This window comes from Macaca thibetana, chromosome 3 (assembly GCF_024542745.1).
Source record: "Macaca thibetana thibetana isolate TM-01 chromosome 3, ASM2454274v1, whole genome shotgun sequence".
NCBI classification, from domain to species: Eukaryota; Metazoa; Chordata; class Mammalia; order Primates; family Cercopithecidae; genus Macaca; species Macaca thibetana.
Genome location: NC_065580.1, coordinates 141,089,701 through 141,112,817, shown reverse-complemented (window position 1 = coordinate 141,112,817; position 23,117 = coordinate 141,089,701). Strand labels below are relative to the sequence as shown.

Sequence of the window (23,117 nt, the reverse complement as noted above, 5' to 3'; positions counted from 1 at the left end):
GCAACCTGCAACTAACTCTTGGGTTCAAGCAATTCTCCTGGCTTAGCCTCCCGAGTAGCTGGGATTACAGGCATGTGCCACCACACCCAGCTAATTTTGTTTTTAGTAGAGACGGGGTTTCTCCATGTTGGTCAGTATGGTCTAGAACTCCTGACCTCGGGTGATCTGCCAGCCTTGGCCTCCCAAAGTGCTGGCTGGCATTACAGGTGTAAGCCACCATACCCAAGCCAACATGTCTTGTTTTAACTGAAATGTACGGTCCAAACTGCACAAAACCACACTCAATCTCTTCTGAAAAACTATTCTGTTTAATAGTGCACTTCATTTATGCTACAGGATGAGCAGGGTTAGGAAAACACAATGGAAGGTCATCCCATCGGTTGGGAATACTTGGAGAACGCCATCCTCACCCAGCAACGAGCTCTGCCATCAGGCTCAGGCACAGCCTGCCTTCTCTGGGCTTCGCTTTTTTTCCCCCTCCTTTTGGGCTTTGCTCTTTATCTGCATTAATCTTCAGCTGCTGAAGAGTCAGAGGTGGAGGCAGGAGCGGTCAGAGGTGAGAGGGCAGGGTAGGCAGGCCGAGCGAGCTCCTTGAAAGCATCCTTACCCATTGAAAGCATCCTTACCCAGGCATTTAGAGAAAAATCATTTTCATCACTGGAGTGGGAAGAGGACGAGAGGACAGGAATCAGAGGCCAACGCTAAGTGCTTCTGACCCTCTCCCTCACAGCCGGTTACTAGCTGTTTGGATAGATTTGCCCATTCAGCCCCAGGACAACTGGGGAGGGTGGGGGTCTGCCGGCAGTATCACCGGGTTTCTCTTGGAAACATGGTCTGGCTGCTCCAAGAGCCCTAAAGGACATCATCGTCACAGAAGATGTTTCTGGAATCTCTTTCACCCTCAATAAAATAATCCCTCAATGCCAAATTTCCATAATTAATAAAATCATGAAACAAAACAGCATGTTCCTTATCGAAACTTAAAGCTGGACTAGGAACAGTAACTTTGAAATAGTCTCCGTTTCCTCTCCCTAGCAAATAACAGGACCCAGAGCGTCCTTTCCACTGCTGTCTGTGCTGACTATGTGGACTCCAACTAAAGGAATCCATCAAATTCTGTCCCGACTGTGCTTCCGTCCCCACCTTGGAAAGGTTCCTCTGCTGTGAGAAAAATGGTTTAGTGCAAACTCCTTTCCTAAATGGGGTGACTGGTCCCAGAGCTGCTTTCTGTTCCCAGCACACCATCTGCTTGCCTTGTCGCTTTCCAAGGCTGGTGCGATTTCTGGTAAAATTCACCGATTTGCCCAATCTGCCCCATTCTCTAAAATGAAAGGTCTGAGTTGGAAGGGACACATCCTAAGCTGTTGAGATTTATAGAGTAAGGCAAGAGCTCTTGAGACTCAGGGGAAGTGAGGAAAATGGGTGTGTGGCTCTTTCACGTGGACTCTCTGATATTTAACTCGGTCGTAACTCTGAGGGAGCTTTTGCTCATGCCCATCCCATTCAAAGGCTTCTCTCCAGTGTGAATTCTCTGATGGCGAACAAGAGCCGAGCTGTACCTGAAGGCTTTCCCACACTCGCTACATTCATAGGGGTTCTCCCCGGTGTGGATTCTTTGATGCTGAATAAGGCCTGAACTGTAGGTAAACTTTCCTCCGCATTCCATACATTCGTAGGGCTTCTCTCCAGTGTGGATTCTCTGGTGCTGATAGAGGTGTGAGCTCTGGCTGAAGGCCTTCCCACACTCATTACATTCATAGGGTTTTTCTCCAGTGTGGATTCTCTGATGGTGAATAAGGGTGGAGCTCCTGCTGAAGGCCTTCCCACATTCATTGCAGGCGTAGGGTTTCTCACCAGTGTGGATTCTCTGATGGTGGGTGAGGGTGGAGCTCCAGCTGAAGGTCTTCCCACACTCATTACATTCATAGGGTTTCTCCCCCGTGTGGATCCTCCGATGCAGAATTAGGGCAGAGCTACAGCTGAAGGTTTTCCCACAATCACTACATTCATAAGGTTTCTCCCCAGTGTGGATTCTCTGATGCTGAATAAGGTGTGAGCTCTGGCTGAAGGCCTTCCCACACTCATTACATTCATAGGGCTTTTCTCCGGTGTGGATTCTCTGATGTTGAATAAGGTCTGAAGTTCGATTAAAGCTCTTGCTACATTCATCACACTTATGGGGTCTGTCTCCCACGGGGAGTCTCTGATGTGAGATAAGGTTGGAATTCACAGTGAAGCTGTTCCCAAAGTCATTATATTTCTCGCTTCTCTCTCCCATGGGGGTTATCTTCTCCTCAACTGTCACTTGACCAAAATCTTGCATTTTCCTGGTCAATCTTTCTCCAGGGGAGTTCCCCAGTGGCCTCTTTAGACTGACTTCTCGTTCATAGGCTTCTTTAAACTTGAGACCCTGAGAAATATCCTTCTGAAATCTTCCCAGTAGGACCCCATGTGATCTTGTGTCTTCAGAAATTTCTTGATCATTTTCAGTTCTGGTCTCACGATCTGACACAATAAAAAATGCAAATGTCACTTGTTCCTTGGGGAAGAAAGAGTGAAAATCACAGGACAGGATCATCATAATGAATACTTACAGTGCCAAGAGCACATGCCTGCAAAAAGGCCTGCCCCATATGTGTGCTGCTAAGGCAAAATGAGACAACCAGGCTAAGGAGACAGGGAAGGGGCAGGGCAGAGAGCAAAACCAAGGAGAACAGAGCTGGAAGTGGAGAGACAGCTGAGTGTGTGTGGAGGGGAGGACGGATCAGGCAGAGAGGTAGGGAACCAATATTAGAAGAGGAAGGTCATATTGCTTCATGAAGTGACAAAGCCTTTAGAGAGATCAGGGCAGTGGATATAACTGGGGACACAGTGACTGCAAGAAGGGAAAGCAAGTACAGTACAGTTGGTGAGAAAAAGGGGGAAGGGTGAGGAGAGACAGCAGCAGCACAGGAAGGAGCAAGGGGGAGGATGCTAGCGGCCAACATGGCCCCATAAGAAGAGCAATCATGGCACTCGTCACGCCACAAATGCCAAGCCCATGGAAACGGCAAGACAGCTGAGTCCACCTCTGGGCCCTATGCATAAAAGGCTATGCTCGCACGTAAGGCTATGCTCGCACGTGAGGCTATGCAAAGAATCTCAGTGTGTGACGTCTCTTCACTCCTTTGGAGTTTCTAAAGGCAACTCTGCGCACAGAGGATAAATGTAAAGGGTCCAGAGAGTTTGCATTTTTAGCTTAATTGGTATTTTAAAAAGTAAAGACAGGGTAATGTGTGTTAGGGACAGGAACAGCTGTTTCTCCTTCACCTGAACAGGTACCTCTTTCCTCTCTGCTCTCAGTTCCCTTTAAACCCAGGCCCCTTGACTCTTCCTCTCACTCTAGCAGAGAGATAGTGGCAGGATTCAGAAATGGGAATTCTGCTCATGGGAAGAGTTTATCTGCTCACCCTGAGAGTCCCAGAGCTCAATTCCACACCCTGGATCTGCCAGAGAGAGAAGGGAAATGTACAGGGAAGTCTCAAATGAGACTCAGGAACGTCTCCTGGCTCTGTTTGGGAAAATGCCCACTAAGAGTGGTGTGAGAGACAAGGAATTCTACATCCTAAAGGTTAAGAAACTAATTTCTTAATTTTTCTTGTTTTTTGTTTGTTTGTTTGTTTTTGAGACAGGGTCTCACTCTGTCACCCAGGTTGGAGTGTAGTGGCGTGTTCTTGGCTTACTGCAACCTCCACTCCCAGGTTCAAGCAATTCTCCTGCCTCAGCCTCCCGAGTAGCTGGGATTACAGGCACATGCCACCACCCCAGCTAATTTTGTTCTATTTTTAGTAGAGACGGCATTTCAACATGTTGGCCAGGCTGGTCTCAAACTCCTGACCTCAGTATCTGCCCGCCTCAGTCTCCCAAAGTGCTGGGATTACAGGCATGAGCCACCGCGCCTGGCCTCATTTCTTAACCTTTCTAAGTTTCTACAGAGCAGCAGGGGCACTAGGTCCGGAACAAAGCAACAGGTCCCTAGAGGTTACAGAAGGGGAGTAGAGAAGCAGAGAAGGGGGGAGGACAGAGACATGGGCACAGAGCAGCACCTCATGTGTTCGGGGATCACAACACAATAATCCTTCAGAGAAGTCTCTGGATTATATATTAAGTCCTGAGAATAACATGGAAAAAGTACCAGATTTGGCCAGGCGCGCTGGCTCACACCTGTAATCCCAGCACTTTGGGAGGCCGAGGCAAGCAGATGACCAGAGGTCGGGAGTTCGAGAGCAGCCTGACCAACATGGAGAAACCCCGTCTCTACTAAAAATACAAAATTAGCCAGGCGTGGTGACACATGCCTATCATCCCAGCTACTCAGGAGGCTGTGGCAGGAGAATTGCTTGAAAGCAGGAGGCGGAGGTTGCGGTGAGCCAAGATCACGCCATTGCACTCCAGCCTGGCAACAAGAGTGAAACTCCATCTCAAAAAAAAAAAAAAAAAAGGTACCAGATTTGGAGTTAAAGACTAGGCCCCAAGTTTTACCACTCATCAGCGCAATCGATGACCATGCATGCACAAAGCATTGAGACCTCTACCCTCACCTCCACTTTATTTACTTATTTATTTTTTGAGACAGGGTCTCTCTGTCACCCAGGCTGGAGTGTAGTGGTGCCATCTCAGCTCACTGCAACCTCAGCTTCCCAGGCTCAAGTGATCCTCCAACCTCAGCCTCCCAAGTAGCTGGGACTACAGGAATGTGCCACCATTAACCATGCCTGGCTAATTTTTTGGATACTTGGTAGAGACAGGCTCTCGCCATGTTGCCCAGGCTGGTCTTGAACTCTTGACCTCAAGTGATCCTCCTGCCTCGGCCTCTCAGAGTGTTGGGATTACAGGTGTGAGCCACCTCACCAGGTGAGGTGGCTATCACTTTCCTTACCTGTAAAATGAGGAATAATACTAGCTGCCTCAATTAATGTGTTACTGTGAAGATTAAATGAAAGAATATATATGAGAATGCTTTATAAGTTGCAAACTGCTGTATAAATGAGTTAAGATTATTGTTCTTACAATTTTCCAAGACTAAGTCAATCCTTAGCCAGGCCGGGCACAGTGGCTCATGCCTGTAATCCCAGCACTTTGGGAGGCCAAGGCAGGTGGATCACTTGAGGTCAAGAGTTTGAGACCAACCTGGCCAACATGGTGAAACCCCGTCTCTACTAAAACAAAACAAAACAAAACAAAAAAATGCAAAATGTAGCCCGGTGTGGTGCGTGCCTGTAGTCCCACCTACTTGGGAGGCAGAGGTGAGAACCTGAGAATGCTTGAACCTGGGAAGTGGATGTTGCACTGAGCAAAGGTGGTGCCATTGCACCTCAAAAAAAAAAAATCTGCTGAAACAGTCAGCTCTTTTCAGTGACTAGATTGTTACTAACAAACAAACAAGCAAAGAAACACCAGTGAGTTTTGTAGAGAAGGCACAACTCCTTACCCAGTGAGAACACATTCCCGTAATTCTCCAGCATTACATCTCTATAGAGGTCCCTCTGAGCAGGTTCCAAACGCTTCCACTCCTTCCGGATGAAGTACACAGCTACATCCTCAAAGGTTACCAACTCCTGAAACAACACATGCTGGCATGCAATTTCAGGGTGAGGAATGTGAATGGCAGCACCAAAAAAATAACTGAGGATGGGGTGAAAAATGCACATTTGGGAAGGGAGGAAAGGAGGGCAGGGTGGAGGAAGAGAGACAAGAGTCCAAGATGGAAGGTTAGAGTCCATGATTCAGCAGGACAGAACCATGGGCCTGATGGAGGCAATCAGGGTTTAAAGCTCTGAATGGGATGTCATTGCACAGAAAATGGAAAGGAAAAGGATGAAGGGAACCACAGCTTACCTGGGACTTGGCCTTTAGGAGTGCAGCTGCCAACATCTCATCCCCCAGGCTGTCCTTGTCGGAAAAGGCAGGAACTTTTGAAGGAAGAGCTGAAGGGCAATAAAAGGGCCCAAGAATGAGTCCATCTGCTCTGTGACCTCCCAACCTGCTGACTTCCCAACCCACAGAAAGCTCCCGGGGTCCTGGGACAACACAGGACCCTCTCTCTCACATTTCTAAGTTTGCTTCCTCTGCAGCTAGCTCAAGGGTGTCCAACAAAGGCACACTCAGAGCGGGTCCATCCTGCCTGAGCAGATGGCCACAGGCCTAGTGATTCTAGGCCTCCAGTCTGCCCCAGGCCCCCTCTTCTCTCTCCAGTCACTCTTCTCTCAATGAAGCTGCCCAGTCCTATCTTAGTGATGACTGCATTCTTGTCCATTCACCCAAGTTTGGCCAGAAACATACGATCCTGCTCTTGCATGGTCTATTTTTTTTTTTTGAGGTGGGTTTTGCTACGCTGCCCAGGCTGGTCTCAAACTGCTGGGCTCAAGTGATCCTCCCGCCTCAGCCTCCCAAGTAGCTGGGATTAGGGATTACAGGTGTGCACCACTGCACCCAGCATGAAGTTCTTAGACCAGAGAAAAACCAGCAGCTCCACCCCAGCCCTAACTGGAAACACAATGCCCACAGCTCCTTTCTCTCCACCCCAGATCAAATCTGTACACTAGAAATGTTTCCTGTTTCTATGTTGGATCTCTTATCTTTTTCTGCAATTCTTTTTTTTTTTTTTTTTTGAGACGGCATCTCGCTCTGTTGCCCAGGCTGGAGTGCAGTGGCACGATCTCGGCTCGCTACAACCTCCGCCTCCCGGATTCAAGCAATTCTCCTGCCTCAGCCTCTGGAGTAGCTGGGACTACAAGCGTATGCCACCGTGCCCAGCTAATTTTTTGTATTTTTAGTAGAGATGGCCACTGTGTTGGCCAGGATGGTCTTGATTTCCTGACCTTGTGATCTGCCCACCCTAGCCTCCTAAAGTGCTGGGATTACAGGAGTGAGCCACCGCGCCTGGCTGCAAAATATATTTTAGTGGCTTCCTATTCACTCTTATCTTTTTGCCTGTGACCCACAAAATGATTCCCAAGTGCTTCCTCTAAAAGCATGCTCCTAAAAAGCACAAACTATGCCTATGAAGTCAGCCACATAGAATGCCCAAAAAATGGAATGACTGACACGGTTTCCTTAGTCTCGCGTGAGGTACTCACAACCCTTCAAAACTGCCTCAGTGGCCAGGTGCGATGGCTCACACCTGTAATTTCAACACTTTGGGAGGCCAAGGTGGGCACTGAGCTCAGGAGTTCAAGACCAGCCAGACCAACATGGCAAAAACCCCGTCTCTACAAAAATTAGCTGGGCGTGGTAGTGGGTGCCTGTAGTCCCAGCTACATGGGAGGCTGAGGCAGGAGAATCACTTGAACCCAGGAGGCAGAGGTTGCAGTAAGCCAAGACTGTGCCACTGCACTCTAGCCTGAGCAACAAGCAAGACTGTCTCAAAAAAAAAAAAAAAAATCTGCCTCAATTATCAAACCTATCAAGCTGTCATTGATTACTGTTTGGTCAGCTTCTCCACTAGGCTATGAGTTACTGAATGACGAAGAGTGTGTCTTATTCACGTCTGGATTCTAGTAGTTAGCCTAGTACCTGGTGAATGAGCGATTTCAATGGATGACTGCTGCTGAATGACTGAGTAATAGAATGAATAAGTCCTTATTCCTCACCACTCTCAAGCAGGGCCTGAGGTTCCTGAGATACGAGATCGGCCTGAGTTTCCATGGAAGGGCAAGGTGCTCTCTGGCCTCCTACGTGCAGACTCAGTGGGAAGCAGGTTTTGAAGGAGAATGAGGAAGCACTGCAGAAGCAAAAGTTCAAGGTTCAAAGATAATTCAAAAAAACCTCCTGGATACAGAAAGATGGGAGCTAGCATTTCAGTGACTACCCAGGAACAGTGAGAAGAAATGCGGCAACTGGGACTAGTCTTTTATTTATTTATTTTTTTTTAAATAGAGTTTCACTCTTGTCACCCAGGCTGGAGTGCAATGGCGCAATCTTGGCTCACTGCCACCTCTGCCTCCCAAGTTCAACTGATTCTCCTGCCTCAGCCTCCCAAGTAGCTGGGATTACAGGCTCACGCCACCACGTCTGGCTAATTTTTGTATTTTTTGTAGAGACAGGATTTCACCATGTTGGTCAGGCTGGTCTCAAACTCCTGACCTCAGGTGATCCACCCACCCCAGCCTCCCCAAGTGCTACGATTACAGGCGTGAGCCACCACGCCCAGCCTGGGACTAGTCTTTTAGATCCTGGTAAATACAATCCTTGAAATGAGACTACCACAAGGACCACAAAAAGGGCCCAAGTTCCTCAACAATATCCCACCGTTGGCTGCCCCCACCACTTTGAGTCATATTTATAACAAAATGCAGGAGTGGGTATATACATTTACTGGCATAAAAAGACTACTCCCAGGCTGGGCATGGTGGCTCATGCCTGTAATCCCAGCACTTTGGGAGGCCGAGGCGGGCAAATCATGAGGTCAGGAGTTCAAGACCAGCCTGGCCAGCATGATGAAACCCTGTCTCTACTAAAAATCCAAAAAATTAGCTGGGCATGGTGGTGCGCACCTATAATCCCAGCTTCTCGGGAAGCTGAGGCAGGAAAATCACTTGAACCCAGGAAGCGGAGGTTGCAGTGAGCCGAGATCACGCCACTGCACTCCAGCCTGGGCAATAGAGCGAGACTCTGTCTCAAAAAAAAAAAAAGGAAAAAATACAAAAATCAGATGGGCATGGTATTACATGCACCTGTAATCCCAGCTACTTGGGAGGCTGAGGCAGGAGAATCGCATGAACCCAGGAGGCAGAGGTGGCAGTGACCCGAGATCACGCCACTGTACTCCAGCCTGGGCAACAGAGTGCAACTTCGTCTCAAAAAAAAAAAAACCCTGGATTTTATCCACTTCTCATTATCTCTTTACTCATTTGCTCACATACCAAATGTTTGCTGAGTGCTAACTCTATTGCAACTCACAACTGCAAGCAGTAAAAAAAAATCAGGAATGCAAAAAGTATGTGCTTCATAATTAGACTGTTACACTCACATAAGGCATCAAAGGAAGAGGGTTAGATAAAAGAATGTTTGAGAGAATAAAAGAAAAAAAAAGAACAAAGGAAGAGGAGTCCTGTTTGAAAGTCAATTACGGCCGGGCGCGGTGGCTCAAGCCTGTAATCCCAGCACTTTGGGAGGCCGAGGCGGGTGGATCACGAGGTGAGAAGATCGAGACTATCCTGGCTAACATGGTGAAACTCCGTCTCTACTTAAAATACAAAAAATTAGCCGGGCACGGTGGTGGGCACCTGTAGTCCCAGCTACTTGGGAGGCTGAGGCGGGAGAATGGCGTGAACCCGGGAGGCGGAGCTTGCAGTGAGCCGAGATCACGCCACTGCACTCCAGCCTGGGAGACACAGCGAGACTCCGTCTCAAAATAAAAATTAAAATAAAAATAAAAAAAAATAAAGAAAGGCAATTACAAGTTTGGACAACTCTGGTCTTTGGGTAGCATGGGATACAGAATGAGAATGTCCAATACCAGTGCCCTTACACAGTGGAAAGCACTGACTCAGGCACAAGCCAGGCCACTGGCAATCAAGGTGACACACCTTATCGCCCTCCCAGCAGGGTCCCTTCAACAGTGTCTCAGAGCCAACCATCAAACCATCATATCCTCTTATCAACCACCTTTACAATCTCCAGGGCTATTTATGAGCTGACACCCTCAACAAGTCAGCTTTCAGTACAAACTCCTAGAAAGGCAGGTCAAAGGTCTGACTCCAGAGAAAAAGGCAATGCTCCCTCTCACAGCTGGGTTAAGCAAAGCTGGAACTCAAAGGCATATTGTTGAGAACAAGCACCCAGTGTCTGGAGCAGTAAACAGTGTTTCTCACAGAAAGAAAACTCTCCATTGTGCCCCCATGGCTTCAGGTCCAGGCGGGGCCCTTCCCCTGCTCTGTTGCCAGCCTCACTCCCTGGTGCTGCCCCTGGGGACCGAGATAGATGGTCTGGCAGTGAGAACGAGACACGGAAAGCTTTACCTGCCTGATTATTTCCTTCCTTCTTTGAAGTCAGTCCCTAGAAGGCCAAAGGAACAATTACTGGGAATTTAGCAGCCTCTCTTCAAGTTCCCGGGAATTCTGACTTTTGTCGATGCCAATGCTGTGTGATTAAGGGGAAAAAAAGGAATTTAAAATATTCATGCAAATATCTTTTTTTTTTTTTCCATGTGAGACAGGGTCTGACTTTGCTGCTCAGGCTGGGGTGCAGTGAGTTTAAGCTCACTCCAGCCTCAAACTCCTGAGTTCAAGTGATCCTCCCAGCTCAGCCTCCCAAGGAGCTGGGACTGAAGGTGTGCACTGCCACATCTAGCTGAGTTTTTTAAAATTTTTTTTGTAGAAATGCAGCCTCACTATGTTGCTCAGGCTGGTCTCAATCTCCTGGCCTCAAGTGATCCTCTCGCCTCAGCCTCCCAAAGCGCTGGGATTACAGGTGTGAGCCACCGAGTCCACCCTAAACTTCATTTCTAATCAAGATATTTAGAGAAAAGGAAAAAAAGAGAGAATACTTATTATATGCTAATAAATACCAATTAAGACCACCACCACAACTAGTATTTGTGTTGCACCCGTGGAGAGATGAAAGGGAATGGTAGGTTCTCAGGTCCACCTCCACCCAGGGTAAGAAAGTTCTAACGTTCTGTCAGCTGACTTGCTAGATACTGTCCTCCCAACTACTTCAGCAGGGGATCCACACTGTACAGCTGAGCCATTAGAAGTTTTCAGGTGATTCGCTGAAAATCTATCTCCTTGGACCTTCACCTCACAGAGACCTACTGCATCACAGAAATTCAATGACTGGCCACATGCAGTGGCTCATGCCTGTAACCCCAGCACTTTAGGAGGCTGAGGTGGGAGGAGTTCCAGGCTACAGTGACCCATGATGGCACCACTGCACTCCAGCCGGGGGCAACAGAGCAAGACCTTAATACGCACAAAAATTTTAAAAGGGAAAAAAAAAGTGCCGGGAGTGGTGGCTAACGCCTGTAATCCCAACACTTTGGGAGGCTGAGGCGAGTGGGATCTCAAGGTTGGGATCACTTGAGGCCAGGAGTTGGAGACCAACCTGGCCAAAAGGGCGGAACCCCGTCTCTACTAAAAATACAAAAAAATTCGCCGGGTGTGGTGGCGGGCGCCTGTAGTCCCAACCACTCCGGAGGCTGAAGCAGGAGAAGCGCTTGAACTGGGAAGCGGAGATTGCAGTGAGCCGCGATCGCGCCACTGCACTCCAGAGAGAGACTGTCTCAAAAATAAATAAATAAAATTTTTTTTAAAAACAAAAGAGCTTCAACAACAGGATCTTCTTCTTCCACCTGACTGTCCATCAAACACGTATAATCAAATGATGCCCACTCTCCAGAGATGTCTTTTCTGGAGAAAATAATACGCTTAGTTCCTCTAATTAGTCCATCGGTTTCAGGTTCATCACTCTGCTATCCTCTCCTGGAGTTTACACAAGCCCTTCAAAGTGTAAACACCGACGTGGATTCAATCCCACTTCCAGAGAGAGGATCAAACCAGGAATCTAATACAACTGAAAACGGAGCCTGAGCCGGGTGTATCACTCGATGCACTGGGCTCCAGCAGGATTACCCCTGGGATCGGAGTCTGCACCCACTCCCAGCCCTCGTGCTAACTGCGTAAGCTTCGCAGAACTTCTCGGATCCTTGGACCCAGCTCTGTAAAAATAAACTTCCTCTCCTGTCACGGGCGCGAATTACTGTGTTAACATCAAATAAAAACGTCTGGGAGAAGTACCAAGTTAGGGTCGCTGTCATTAGCTGCTTTCAAGAGAGAGGCGCCCCTATCACTCTGCTGAAACTTTTAAACGCTCCAGCTGGGGCGCCGTTTAAGTCATAAAACCAGAACCGGAGCCCCATTACTAACCCCTACGCAGGCTCCCGCTAGGCTAGGGGGATCCCTGGGGAAGCGGAGTAGAGGACGGGCTGCAAGGGACGGAGGGGCGCCTCCCCGCACCCTGCTCGGGACCGGCCGGGGAACCCTAAGGGCCGCAGCGGCACAGACACCACCCCCTTCCCCGGCGACCACAGCCTCCGTCTCACCGCGAGACCCGGGGACGCGTGGACTCACCCTAGGGGACAGGGACGACAGATTTGGGGGACCGGACACGGACCAGGCCCTGTTGGACCCTGTCACAGACCCACACACCGGGGACAGAACAAAGAACGGAAGTTCCCCCTCGTTTCGCTTCCGGGTCGGTTGTTCTTGACACTCACCCGTGCCCCCAACGCCCACTTGTTCTGTCTAGGAAAATGGGAGGTCCTCGCCTCTCTGTGGTTTGCTGACTCAGGGCAGCTGGCAGGCGGCGAGGGCAAGGAGCCCGATAGTTGACGCGGCACTCGGGGATCTTTCGCTGCGGGGCTGGCCGGCTGCGCCCTCTGCTGGCCACGCACGTGCGAAAGCGGCCGACCACGGTCCTGGGCCTCAGGACATGTGCTCCGGCGTCGCCTGCCTTGGTGGCCGGCAGCTGGGGCGCGCGGAGATGTCGAGCCCGCGCTTCTCAGGCTTGCTCACGAAGGGCAGCAGTAAATATACAATTCTTGAGGGATTCATCAATATTAAAAAATGGACCCTGATTTAAAACTTGCCTCTGAACAAACCGATTTTTTGTTGGCGTCTTGCAAAAATGCCCCCTTTAAATTACCCACATCTGAAGAAAACATTCCAGCCCATCACAGAGTTGACATGAGGAAAAAACCCGTGTACAGATGATGAGAGCAGAGAAGAGGAAGCTACCGGCCCGGCGCGGAGGCTCACGTCTGTAATCCAAGCAGTTTAGGAGGCCGAGGCGGGCGGATCACCTGAGGTCAGGAGTTCGAGACCAGCCTGGCCAACATGGCAAAACCTCATCTCTACTAAAAATACAAAAAAATTACCCGGGCGTGGTGGCGGGCGCCTGTAATCGCAGCTACTCTGGAGGCTGAGACAGGAGAATCGCTTGAACCCAGGAGGCGGAGGTTGCAGTGAGTCGACATCAAACCACTGCACTCCAGCCTGGGCCACAGAGTGAGACTGTGTCAAAAAAAAAAAAAAAAAAAAAAAAAGGAAGCTACAGGTGGAAGCGAGGCGGGATAGGTAGTCAAGGAAGTGACCATGTCCTGGAGATGCGGCAACCGTGGTGACCACACAGTCAACACAGTAAGCCCCAGCATTTGCATTGTAATTGAACTCATTCAAGCAGAGCTCTCTCCAGTAGGGACTGTCGCCTGTAGGGAGCATGCGCATTTTGATTTCACCTGTCCCTTTGCTCATTATCATAGTAAAAAACACGCCCCGGGTGGAGATTTAAGATGCTAATGAAACATGCAATATATCAACAAGCCTGTACAGCCACTGCGCATGTGCACCTAGAGGACCACCCAGAACATGGTTACTAGTAACACCTCTCCCACCCCCTTATGAATAATTGTGTAAGACCCCCCCCACAAAGGGGGTCTCTCTAGAGCCAGCCTTTGCTGTTTCATCCTTAGGAGCAGCCTTCCCTGAACTATCTCTCTCTCTCAGGGTGTACTGTCTACTCTGCACTTAACTTTCAAGATATTATTTTTCTTTTGCAATAAATTATGCTGGATTTCCTTTGACATGTTTCTTTTTTTCTTTTTCTTTCTTTTTTCTTCTTTTTTTTTTTTTTTTTGTTGTTGTTGTTGTTGTTGTTGAGACAGAGTCTCTCTCTTGTCACCCAGGCTGGAGTGGAGTGGAGTGATCTTGGCTCACTGCAACCTCCGCCTCCTGGGTTCAAGCGATTGTCATGCCTCAGCCTCCCAAGTAGCTGGGACTAGAGGCGTGTGACACCACATCCAGCTAATTTGTTTGTATTTTTAGTAGAGACAAGGTTTCACTGTGTTTGTCAGGCTTGTCTCGCACTCCTGACCTCAAATGACCTGCCCGCCTCGGCCTCCCAAAGTGCTGGGGTTACAGGTGTGAGCCACCGCGCCCAGCCTCCTGTGTGTTTCTTTCAATGTTTTATTTTCTTTTGAGATGGGGGTCTTACTCTGTCACCCAGGCTGGAGTGCAGTATTGTAATTTTGGCTCACTGCAACCTCCACCTCACAGGGTCAAGCAATCCTCCCACCTCAGCCTCCTGAGTAGCTGGAACCCCAGATGCATGCCACCATGCCCAGCTACTTTTTTGTAGAGACAGGGTTTCACCATGTTGCCCAGATTGGTTTCAAACTCCTGAGCTCAAGGGATCTGCCCACCTCAGCCTCCTAAAGTGTTGGGATTACAGGTGTGAGCCACTGCACCTGGCTTTAAATTATTTTAAACTAAGAAGATAAGAACTGAGGTATCACAACAGCTGTCAATAGAAGGAAAGCACCTCATCATGTTCATGCTTTCCTGTTCATGCTTTCCTCTGCCTTCTTCAACATATGAAGTTTTTTGGTTTTTTGTTTTTTTGTTTTTTTTTTAGAGACAGGGTCTCACTCTGTCACCCAGGCTGAAGTGCAGTGACATGATCCTACCTCACTACAGCTTCAACCTCCTGGACTCAAGAGATCCTCCCTTCTCAGCCTCCAGAGTAGCTGGGACCACAGGCACCCACCATCACACCTGGCTTCCTTTCTGTTTTGTAGACTGGGTGCTGCCAGTTCATGAATCCCTAATAAAGCCAACTCAATCTTTAAAATTCAATTTGTTGGCCGGGCGCAGTGCCTCATGCCTGTAATCCCAGCACTTTGGGAGGCTGAGGCAGATGGGTCACCTGAGGTCAGGAGTTTGAGACCAGCCTGGCCAACATGGTGAAACCCCGCCTCTATTAAAAATACAAAAACAAAAATTAGCTGGGAGTGGCGGTGGGCAACTGTAATCCCAGCTACTTGGGAGACTGAGGTGGCAAAATAGCTTGAACCCGGGAGGTGGAGGTTGCAGTGAGCTGAGATTGCACCACTGCACTCCAGCCTGGGAGCAACAAAGCGATACTCCATCTCTCTGTCTCTCTCTCTCTCTCTCTCTCTATATATATATATATACACACACACACATATATAAGTATGTTTATGGCCTGTTTCCCACAACTAGAGTATAAGCTCCATGAGGTCAGGACTTTGTTTTGTTCAGTGATGTACCTGCTGCCTGGTAGGCACTCCCAAATATTTGTTAAATTAATGACTGACAGGTGGATAGATAACCACTGACCCATACCAAAAAGGGGCACTTGCTTTTTGTTTGTTTTTCGTTTTGGGGTGCGGAAATTTTTTTGGTTTGTTTGTTTGTTTTGACACAAACAAACATGGCGAAACTCTGTCTCTACAAAAAATACAAAATTTAGCCTGGCGTGGTGGCACGCATTTGTAGTCCCAACTACTCGGGAGGCTGAGATGGGACAGTCACTTGAGTTCAGGAGGTTGAGGCTGCACTGAACTGTGATTGTAACACTGCACTCCAGCCTGGGTGCAGCAAGACTCTGTCTCAAAAACAACAATAACAAACACAAAACAAAACAAAAACGAAAACAAGAAACGTTTAGCAAACTTAGTTCTGAAACGCACACAATCAACTGATTCGATGTCAGAGTCATCTTTAAATTCCACAATAATGGCTGTTTTATGAGCTGTATAATTATCTGAACAATGTTTCAAAAGCAGTAGAAACAACAAGGCAAAGGAGAGCAGTGCAAACTATCAACTTTACTAACCCTAGAATAATTCTCATCTTGTTTTTATTTTAACCTTTAATCTAGCCGAGAAGCACTGTGCTCCTTGGAAGCTGCCTAGCGTTCTTTAAAGAGATACATTTTTTTGGCCAGGCATGGTGGCTCACGCCTGTAATCCTAGCACTTTAGGAGGCCCAGGCAGGCAGATCAGTTGAGGCCAGGAGTCTGAGAACAGACTAGCCAACATGCTGAAAACCGGTCTCTCCTAAAAATACAAAAATTGGCCCGGTGTGGTGGCGCAAGCCTGATATCTCAGCTACTTGGGAGGCTGAGGCACGAGAATCATCACTTGAACCCAGGAGGTGGAGGTTGCAGTGAGCCAACATCTCCCGAAAGAGATACATTTTTCTGACCTCGTTTTTCCAAACAGAAACAAGGCCTTATGTACTTTTCTTTGACAACCCTCTCAGTTTGTCCAGACCTGGTTGGTTTATCGCTGGGGACTAGAATAAGATAAATTCTTTTTTAACTTCCCTTTGGCCAGAAGACCCCTCTTCCTGCAGGATTTCTCAAGTCTGTTCCACTGAGGGTTGCCGGCCCCTTCAACTTGCCTTCATCCAGGCTCCTAAATGGAGAGATTGCATAATTTCCCTGTAAATTACAACTATCAGCCGGGCGCGGTGGCTCAAGCCTGTAATCCCAGCACTTTGGGAGGCCGAGACGGGTGGATCACGAGGCCAGGAGATCGAGACCATCCTGGCTAACACGGTGAAACCCCGTCTCTACTAAAAAATACAAAAAAATAGCCGGGCGAGGTGGCGGGCATCTGTAGTCCCAGCTATTCGGGAGGCTGAGGCAGGAGAATGGCGTGAACCCGGGAGGCGGAGCTTGCAGTGAGCTGAGATCCGGCCACTGCACTCCAGCCCGGGCGACAGAGCGAGACTCCGTCAAAAAAAAAAAAAAGTTACAACTGTCACCATACGGGGCTGTTCAGGGTCATAACACAGTTCTCCACCTGCTTTCTAGGAGCTTACACTGTGGGTGGGTATACAGACATCTAGAGCCAGAGTCTGTCTGGCTCTTTCTACATGTCTGTACCCCTTTTTGTAGGGAAGGCAGGAGGAGCAGTGTGTGCAACTTGCTTAGGCTTAGGGGTAAGGAGGGGGTGGAGCAGCCTAGGCTTGCCAGATGTGAATTTTGGGGGTTTTTATGAGAGAGCATCTTGCTCTGTCACCCAGGCTGGAGTGTGGTGGCGCGATCTCAGCTCACTGCAACCTCTGCCTAGCAGGTTCAAGTGATTCTCCTGCCTCAGCCTCTCCAGCAGCTGGGATTACAGGCATGCACCACTGTGCCTGGCTAATTTTTGCATTTTTAGTAGAGACAGGGTTTCACCATCTCTACTGGTCGAAACCAGGCTGGTCTTGAACTCCTGACTTCAGGTGATTCACCCACCTTGGCCTCCCAAAGTGCTGAGATTACAGGCATGAGCCACTGCGCCTGGCCAGGAACTCAGTATTTAAGGGAAGAAAGCATGCAAGAGGAAAATAAAGCAGAAGGAGAGACAGTGAGGCAAATGTTTTTGGTTTTGTTTTGTTTTGTTTTTCTTGAGACAGGGTCTCGCTCTGTCGCCAGGCTGGAGTGCAGTGGCGCGATCTCAGCTCACTGCAACCTCTGCCTCCCAGGTTCAAGCGATTCTCGTGCCTCAGCCTCCCAAGTAGCTGGTACTACAGGTGCGTGCCACCACTCTCAGCTAATATTTTGTATTTTCGGTAGAGATGGAGTTTCACCGTGTTAGCCAGGACAGTCTCGATCTCCTGATCTCGTGATCTGTCCACTTCGGCCTCCCAAAGTGCTGAGATTACAGGCATGAGCCACTGAGCCCAGTCCAGCAAATGGTTATTTTACTTTATTTTTTGAAATAGAGTCTCACTGTGTTGCCCAGGCTGGAGTCCAGTGGGTCCATCTCAGCTCACTGCAATCTCCACCTCCCAGGCTCAAGCGATTCTCCCACCTCAGTCTCCTGAGTAGCTGAGATTACAGGTGGGCACCACCACACCCGGCTAATTTTTGTATTTTTAGTAGAGATGGGGTTTCACCATGTTGGCCAGCTGGTCTTGAACTCCTGGCCTCAAGTGATGCACTCGCCTCCCAAAGTGCTAGGATTACAGGCATGAGCCACCGCACCCTGCTGCAAATGGTTACTTTTTTTGTGAGGTTCTCATTAGTGTTTGGTAAATCTACATTTTATGTAAGATACAATAAACATTTGAAAAGAGGGAGTGGAGGAAAAAGTCAATTATGCATCTGTCTCATGATAGGTGGAGGGATGATTCCTGGTCTCTTCCTTGTTCTATAATTGGGAAGATGAGCTTGTAATCAACATTGTCAGTATGAGATTTCACAGAACTCGGATTAGGGCTGGTTTATAGGGGGAGTGTTTATGCTGAAAGATTTAGAGGCTAATGAGGAATTTCCTGGCAAGCAATTTGTGAAGGAGACCATCTAGGGAGGTATATGCCCTTTGCCATTGTAGGAACCTGGCTTATGTATGAGGCTATGACACAGGGTTGTGGAATTACAGCTATCTGGGAACAAAAAGGAAGGGAGTTTTGCCTCAGTTCCCAAGCATAAATTTCTTCAGCATGCCCCCACCATACCCAGCTAATTTTGTTTTCATTTTTTGTAGAAACAAGGTCTCACCATGTTGCCAAGGCCGGTCTCAAACTCCTGGGTTCAAGTGATCCTCCCACCTTGGCCTCCCAACGTGCTGGGATTACAGGTGTGAGTCACCATGCCTGGCCTTGTGGAGTTATTTTATTTATTTATTTATTTATTTATTTATTTATTTATTTATTTTTGAGACGGAGTCTCACTCTGTCTCGCCCAGGCTGGAGTGCAGTGGTGCGATCTCAGCTCACTGCAGCCTCTCCCTCCCGGGTTCAAGCAATTCTTCTGCCTCAGTCTCCCGAGTAGCTGGGACTACAGGCACATGCCACCACGTCCGGCTAATTTTTGTATTTTCAGTAGAGACAGGGTTTCACCATGTTGGCCAGGCTGGTCTCAAACTCCTGACCTCAAGTGATTGGCCAGCCTCGGCCTCCCAAAGTGCTTGGATTACAGGTGTGAGCCACCATGCCTGGCCTTGTGGGGTTATTTTCGAAAGTCCTTGAGACAGTCCCTATATCAGACATGCAAGCATGAGCCCTTCTGCTTGGTGTTCTCATGACTCCAATTTGTTTGGACTTGACAATGTGATTTTTGTCCTGGTATCTGCAACTTTCACAAGATGGAGCAACTCAACACCAGATTCCATCCCAAATTATTCCTTCATTCACTCAAAAAGTATCTAGGCACCAATGTGTTAGGTACCGTGTTGGTCACAGGGGATACCACGATGAACAAGAGAAGGAAACACAGGCTCCTGAATGCGAGAGTGAGGCATGTGGAAAGCAGACACAGAGAGCTGGGTGTGGTGGCTCATGCCTGTAATCCCAGTGCTTTGGGAGGCCAAGGATGGAGGATCGCTTCTGTCAGGGAGTTGGAGACCAGCCTGGACAACCTAGTGAGACTCCTGTCTCTATCAAAATAAAAAAAATAATAATAAAATTAGCTGGGTGTGGTGGGGTGCACCTGTAATCCCAGCTACTCGGGAGGCTGAAATGGGAGGATCACTTGAGCCCGAGAGTTTGAGGGTGCAGTGAGCTGATATCAGGCCACTGCACTTCAGCCTGGGCGACAGAGCGAGACCCTGTCTCAAACAAAACAAAACAAACCACCACCACCAGACATGAGGGCCAGTGCAGCTGTAGCCTGAAGATCAAGGGCTAGAAAAGTAGAGGCCAGACCGGGGCCAGATCAGGCAGGGCCTTGCAGGCTGTGGTTAGTTGTCTGGATTTTATTGTGAGGGAAATAACACGACATGTCATTCATTCTGCAACAGCCTTAAGAACTAGGAGTTCTTATCCCAATTTTACAGACGAGGACGATCAATCAAATCGTTAACTAATTTGTCCAAGGTCACCCGCAGGCGACAGGCGGGGACAGGGTCTGGGAAAACCGGCAGGCACCGAGGCCCAGAGGGCGTCGGGCTTCCCCGCACCGAGTGCCGCCCGCCGCGACCCGGGAACTGCCTGCTCCCCGGCCGCCAGGCCCGCCGCTTGCCGCGGAGACACAGAACATGCGCTGCTCGCCTTACGGAAGCCGGGAAGGAAGGGGGCGGGGCCGAGGCTGGCGGGCGCGGGGAAAATGGCGGCGGCGGCGGGTGCAGCTACAAACGGGACCGGAGGGAGCAGCGGGATGGAGGTGGATGCAGCAGGTAACGGGCCGTGCGCGGGCGGCTTCCGGAGACCTCCTTCAGGGGTGCGTTGAGGCCTTGCTGTGCTCCCGGGAGAAGGGAGGAGGGCGGAGCAGCAACATCTTTCTCTGGGATAAGTTGCGGGAGGAAAAGTGTGGCCCGGGCTCCGTCGTCCCCCACTGCTATCTGCAGGGAAGAACGTGGGGCCCGGACTCTCACCCTCTCTCTTTCCCTCCACCCTTAGTAGTTCCCAGCGTGATGGCCTCCGGAGTGACTGGGAGTGTTTCCGTCGCTCTCCATCCCCTTGTCATTCTCAACATCTCCGACCACTGGATCCGCATGCGCTCCCAGGAGGGGCGGCCTGTGCAGGGTGAGTGTTGGGCATAGACTCCAGTCTCCTCTCCTTGCTCACCTCCCCCAGACAGTGGTCTTTTCCCCTTCCTTTACTGGATCCAATTCCCCTCCCCCAAATCATCGTTTCCCCAATACTTGGTTCCCACTCATCTCAGACCCTCAGGTCATAGAAGTCTCTTTAACGTCACCTTTTCCATGTCATTCTCTTTCCCAGTGATTGGGGCTTTGATTGGCAAGCAGGAGGGCCGAAATATCGAGGTGATGAACTCCTTTGAGCTGCTGTCCCACACCGTGGAAGAGAAGATTATAATTGACAAGGAATATTATTACACCAAGGAGGAGCAGTGTGAGAGTGGAATAGATGTGGGGAAGAGGAGTGGGAGTTAAAAAAAAATGTGCAAGGTGGGGAAGATGGAGAGGGTTGGAAAGAAACCCGAGAGGACGCCAAGAACAGAGGAGAAAAAGTGAAGAGAGTAGCTGGAGAGATCTCAGAAAAAGAACACGTTCAGAGTTCTTTCTCAAAAAGAAAGTAAAGGATGAGAGAAGACAGGATAGAAGGGAGTAATTATTCTAAACTGAGCCAGGATTTGAGGAAGGAGGAGAAGCTGGTGAAAATACACCAGGAGTTTCACATTGAGGAAGGATGGTTTAAAGGACTATGTCAGGCCGGACGCAGTGAATCAGGCCTATAATCCCAGCACTTTGGAAGGCCGAGGCGGGTGGATCATGAGGTCAGGAGTTACAGACCAGCCTGGCAAACATAGTGAAACCCCATCTCTACTGAAAATACAAAAATTAGCCTGGCATGGTGGTGCGTGCCCGAAGTCCCAGCTACTCTGGAGGCTGAGGCAGAATTGCTTGAACCTGGGAGGCAGAGGTTGTAGTGAGCCAAGATCGTGCCACTGCACTCTAGCCTAGGCAACAGAGCAAGACTCAAAAAAAAAAAAAAAAAAAAAAAAAAAAAGAATTACTGTGTGTTCTGGCCCCTTCCCCTCCAGTTAAACAGGTGTTCAAGGAGCTGGAGTTTCTGGGTTGGTATACCACAGGGGGGCCACCTGACCCCTCGGACATCCACGTCCATAAGCAGGTATACATGCTCACACCTGTGCATGCTGGGGCAGAGAATGGAGAATGAGGGGAAGGAGAAAGGTGGGGGTCACTGACTTCTGTGCATTGTCCCTCTCTTCCAGGTGTGTGAGATCATTGAGAGCCCCCTCTTTCTGAAGTTGAACCCTATGACCAAGCACACAGATGTGAGTAATACCCCATGCCTACTCTGTCGTGATTGTCACTGTTGCCTTTTACTGTGTGATACTCTTCTATTGGGGAATGCCAGGTGCCACTTACCAGCTGTAACTCTGTCTTAGTCATTTCATCTCCAAACTGTGAAGGGAGGTAATCCCTACTTCACTGGTTTCTTGGGAAGATGAGATGAGAGGAAATGGGTGAAAGCAGCTCGTCCAAATGTTGGCATATAGTGTTCAGGTTTCTCCATCTCCTTCACAGCTTCCTGTCAGCGTTTTTGAGTCTGTCATCGATATAATCAATGGAGAGGTAATACCCTACCCTTCAACCCTCAGATCCTGCTCTTGGCCTCTTTCCTGCTTTTGATTCTCCCTTTGTGGGTTACCTTGCCTTGTAGGCCACAATGCTGTTTGCTGAGCTGACCTACACTCTGGCCACAGAGGAAGCGGAACGCATTGGTGTAGACCACGTAGCCCGAATGACAGCAACAGGCAGTGGAGAGAACTCCACTGGTAATGGAGGGGATTACTTGGAAGTGGGGTTGGAAGGTGTGGCCACATCCCGTCTCAACCTCCTCCTGTCCTCGTCCCTTTGCAGTGGCTGAACACCTGATAGCACAGCACAGCGCCATCAAGATGCTGCACAGCCGCGTCAAGCTCATCTTGGAGTACGTCAAGGCCTCTGAAGCGGGTAGGACAGGGGCTTCCTTGGGCACTTCCCTGGCATTCTTCCTCTCCCTCCTGGGGAAGTGACAGCATCCAAACTAATGCAGCCTCTTTTTGTGCCTTTAGGAGAGGTCCCCTTTAATCATGAGATCCTGCGGGAGGCCTATGCTCTGTGTCACTGCCTCCCGGTGCTCAGCACAGACAAGTTCAAGACAGATTTTTATGATGTGAGTTTAAAACCTGGATGGGGAGGTGGGGCTCATGCTGTCACTTTCACGTGGAGGACCGGGGACTGTTGTTCCCTGGGCATGCCACGAGGGATCCCCTGAGGAATTTGTCCTTTCTGTTCCCTCCCAGCAATGCAACGACGTGGGGCTCATGGCCTACCTCGGCACCATCACGAAAACGTGCAACACCATGAACCAGTTTGTGAACAAGTTCAACGTCCTCTATGATCGACAAGGCATCGGCAGGCGAATGCGCGGGCTCTTCTTCTGAGGAGGGTACTTGAAGGGCTGATGGACAGGGGTCAGGCAACTGTCCCAAAGGGGAGGGCGCTACACTTCATTGAGAGAAACCGCTGTCATTAATAATAAAGGGGAGCAGCCCCCGAGCACCCCTGCTGGTGGCTCTGTCCTCTCTGTTAGGCACCACACTGGTTTGTCAACTTGGATGTTCATCGAGGTTCATCGTGAGCCTTGCTCACAAGCCCTTCTGATGCTTTTCCATGAGGGAGGCACTGCCATTTCAAGTGACCCCGTGTCAGTCACATGGACTGTCGTTAGCATCCAAGGCTGCCTGCTTCCACCTAAGCGGTCTCTGTTCTACACTTTAATGTCACCCTTGACGACATCTTATACATAGCCCAGCCCTATAAACATGACAATTGACTACTTTCCCAAGCGAAATTAACTTTTCACACATGC

At 49.3% G+C, this 23,117-nt stretch overlaps 2 protein-coding genes across 6 annotated transcripts; one reads left to right on the top strand and one right to left on the bottom strand.

Moving 5' to 3' along the window:
- Positions 1 to 289: 289 nt before the first annotated feature.
- Positions 290 to 13,229, bottom strand: ZNF3 (zinc finger protein 3). Of its 5 annotated transcripts, none has more exons than XM_050784071.1 (6): positions 12,777 to 13,229; positions 10,002 to 10,122; positions 7,632 to 7,762; positions 5,878 to 5,966; positions 5,471 to 5,597; positions 290 to 2,505 (listed from the first exon to the last, which is right to left on the bottom strand). In XM_050784071.1, exons 3-6 carry the CDS (start codon positions 7,684 to 7,686, stop codon positions 1,436 to 1,438), a joined length of 1,341 nt encoding a protein of 446 aa, XP_050640028.1. In that variant the 5' UTR covers positions 7,687 to 7,762; positions 10,002 to 10,122; positions 12,777 to 13,229; the 3' UTR covers positions 290 to 1,435. The 5 variants fall into 5 exon arrangements, with proteins under 5 accessions (XP_050640028.1, XP_050640025.1, XP_050640026.1 ...); XM_050784068.1 differs by lacking the exon at positions 12,777 to 13,229 and adding an exon at positions 12,111 to 12,251; XM_050784069.1 differs by lacking the exon at positions 12,777 to 13,229 and adding an exon at positions 12,111 to 12,251 and having other exon boundaries at positions 10,006 to 10,122.
- A 6,591-nt stretch (positions 13,230 to 19,820) lies between these two features.
- On the top strand, positions 19,821 to 23,087 carry COPS6 (COP9 signalosome subunit 6). Its single transcript, XM_050784145.1, has 10 exons — positions 19,821 to 19,948; positions 20,172 to 20,297; positions 20,496 to 20,627; positions 21,280 to 21,368; positions 21,472 to 21,534; positions 21,788 to 21,835; positions 21,924 to 22,038; positions 22,124 to 22,216; positions 22,318 to 22,418; positions 22,549 to 23,087. Exons 1-10 carry the CDS (start codon positions 19,879 to 19,881, stop codon positions 22,687 to 22,689), a joined length of 978 nt encoding a protein of 325 aa, XP_050640102.1. The 5' UTR covers positions 19,821 to 19,878; the 3' UTR covers positions 22,690 to 23,087.
- The last annotated feature ends 30 nt before the right edge of the window (positions 23,088 to 23,117 follow it).

Coding starts and splice junctions, on each gene's coding strand:
- ZNF3 (XM_050784071.1), bottom strand. CDS start 7,686: ATGGAAACTCAGGCCGATCTCGTATCTCAGGAACCTCAGGCCCTGCTT. Junction 5,967..7,631: donor TCAGGCCCTGCTTGAGAGTG/GTGAGGAATAAG, acceptor ATTGCCCTTCAG/CTCTTCCTTCAAAAGTTCCT. Junction 5,598..5,877: donor TCCTAAAGGCCAAGTCCCAG/GTAAGCTGTGGT, acceptor GTGTTGTTTCAG/GAGTTGGTAACCTTTGAGGA.
- COPS6 (XM_050784145.1), top strand. CDS start 19,879: ATGGCGGCGGCGGCGGGTGCAGCTACAAACGGGACCGGAGGGAGCAGC. Junction 21,535..21,787: donor CTATGACCAAGCACACAGAT/GTGAGTAATACC, acceptor TCTCCTTCACAG/CTTCCTGTCAGCGTTTTTGA. Junction 22,419..22,548: donor TCAAGACAGATTTTTATGAT/GTGAGTTTAAAA, acceptor GTTCCCTCCCAG/CAATGCAACGACGTGGGGCT.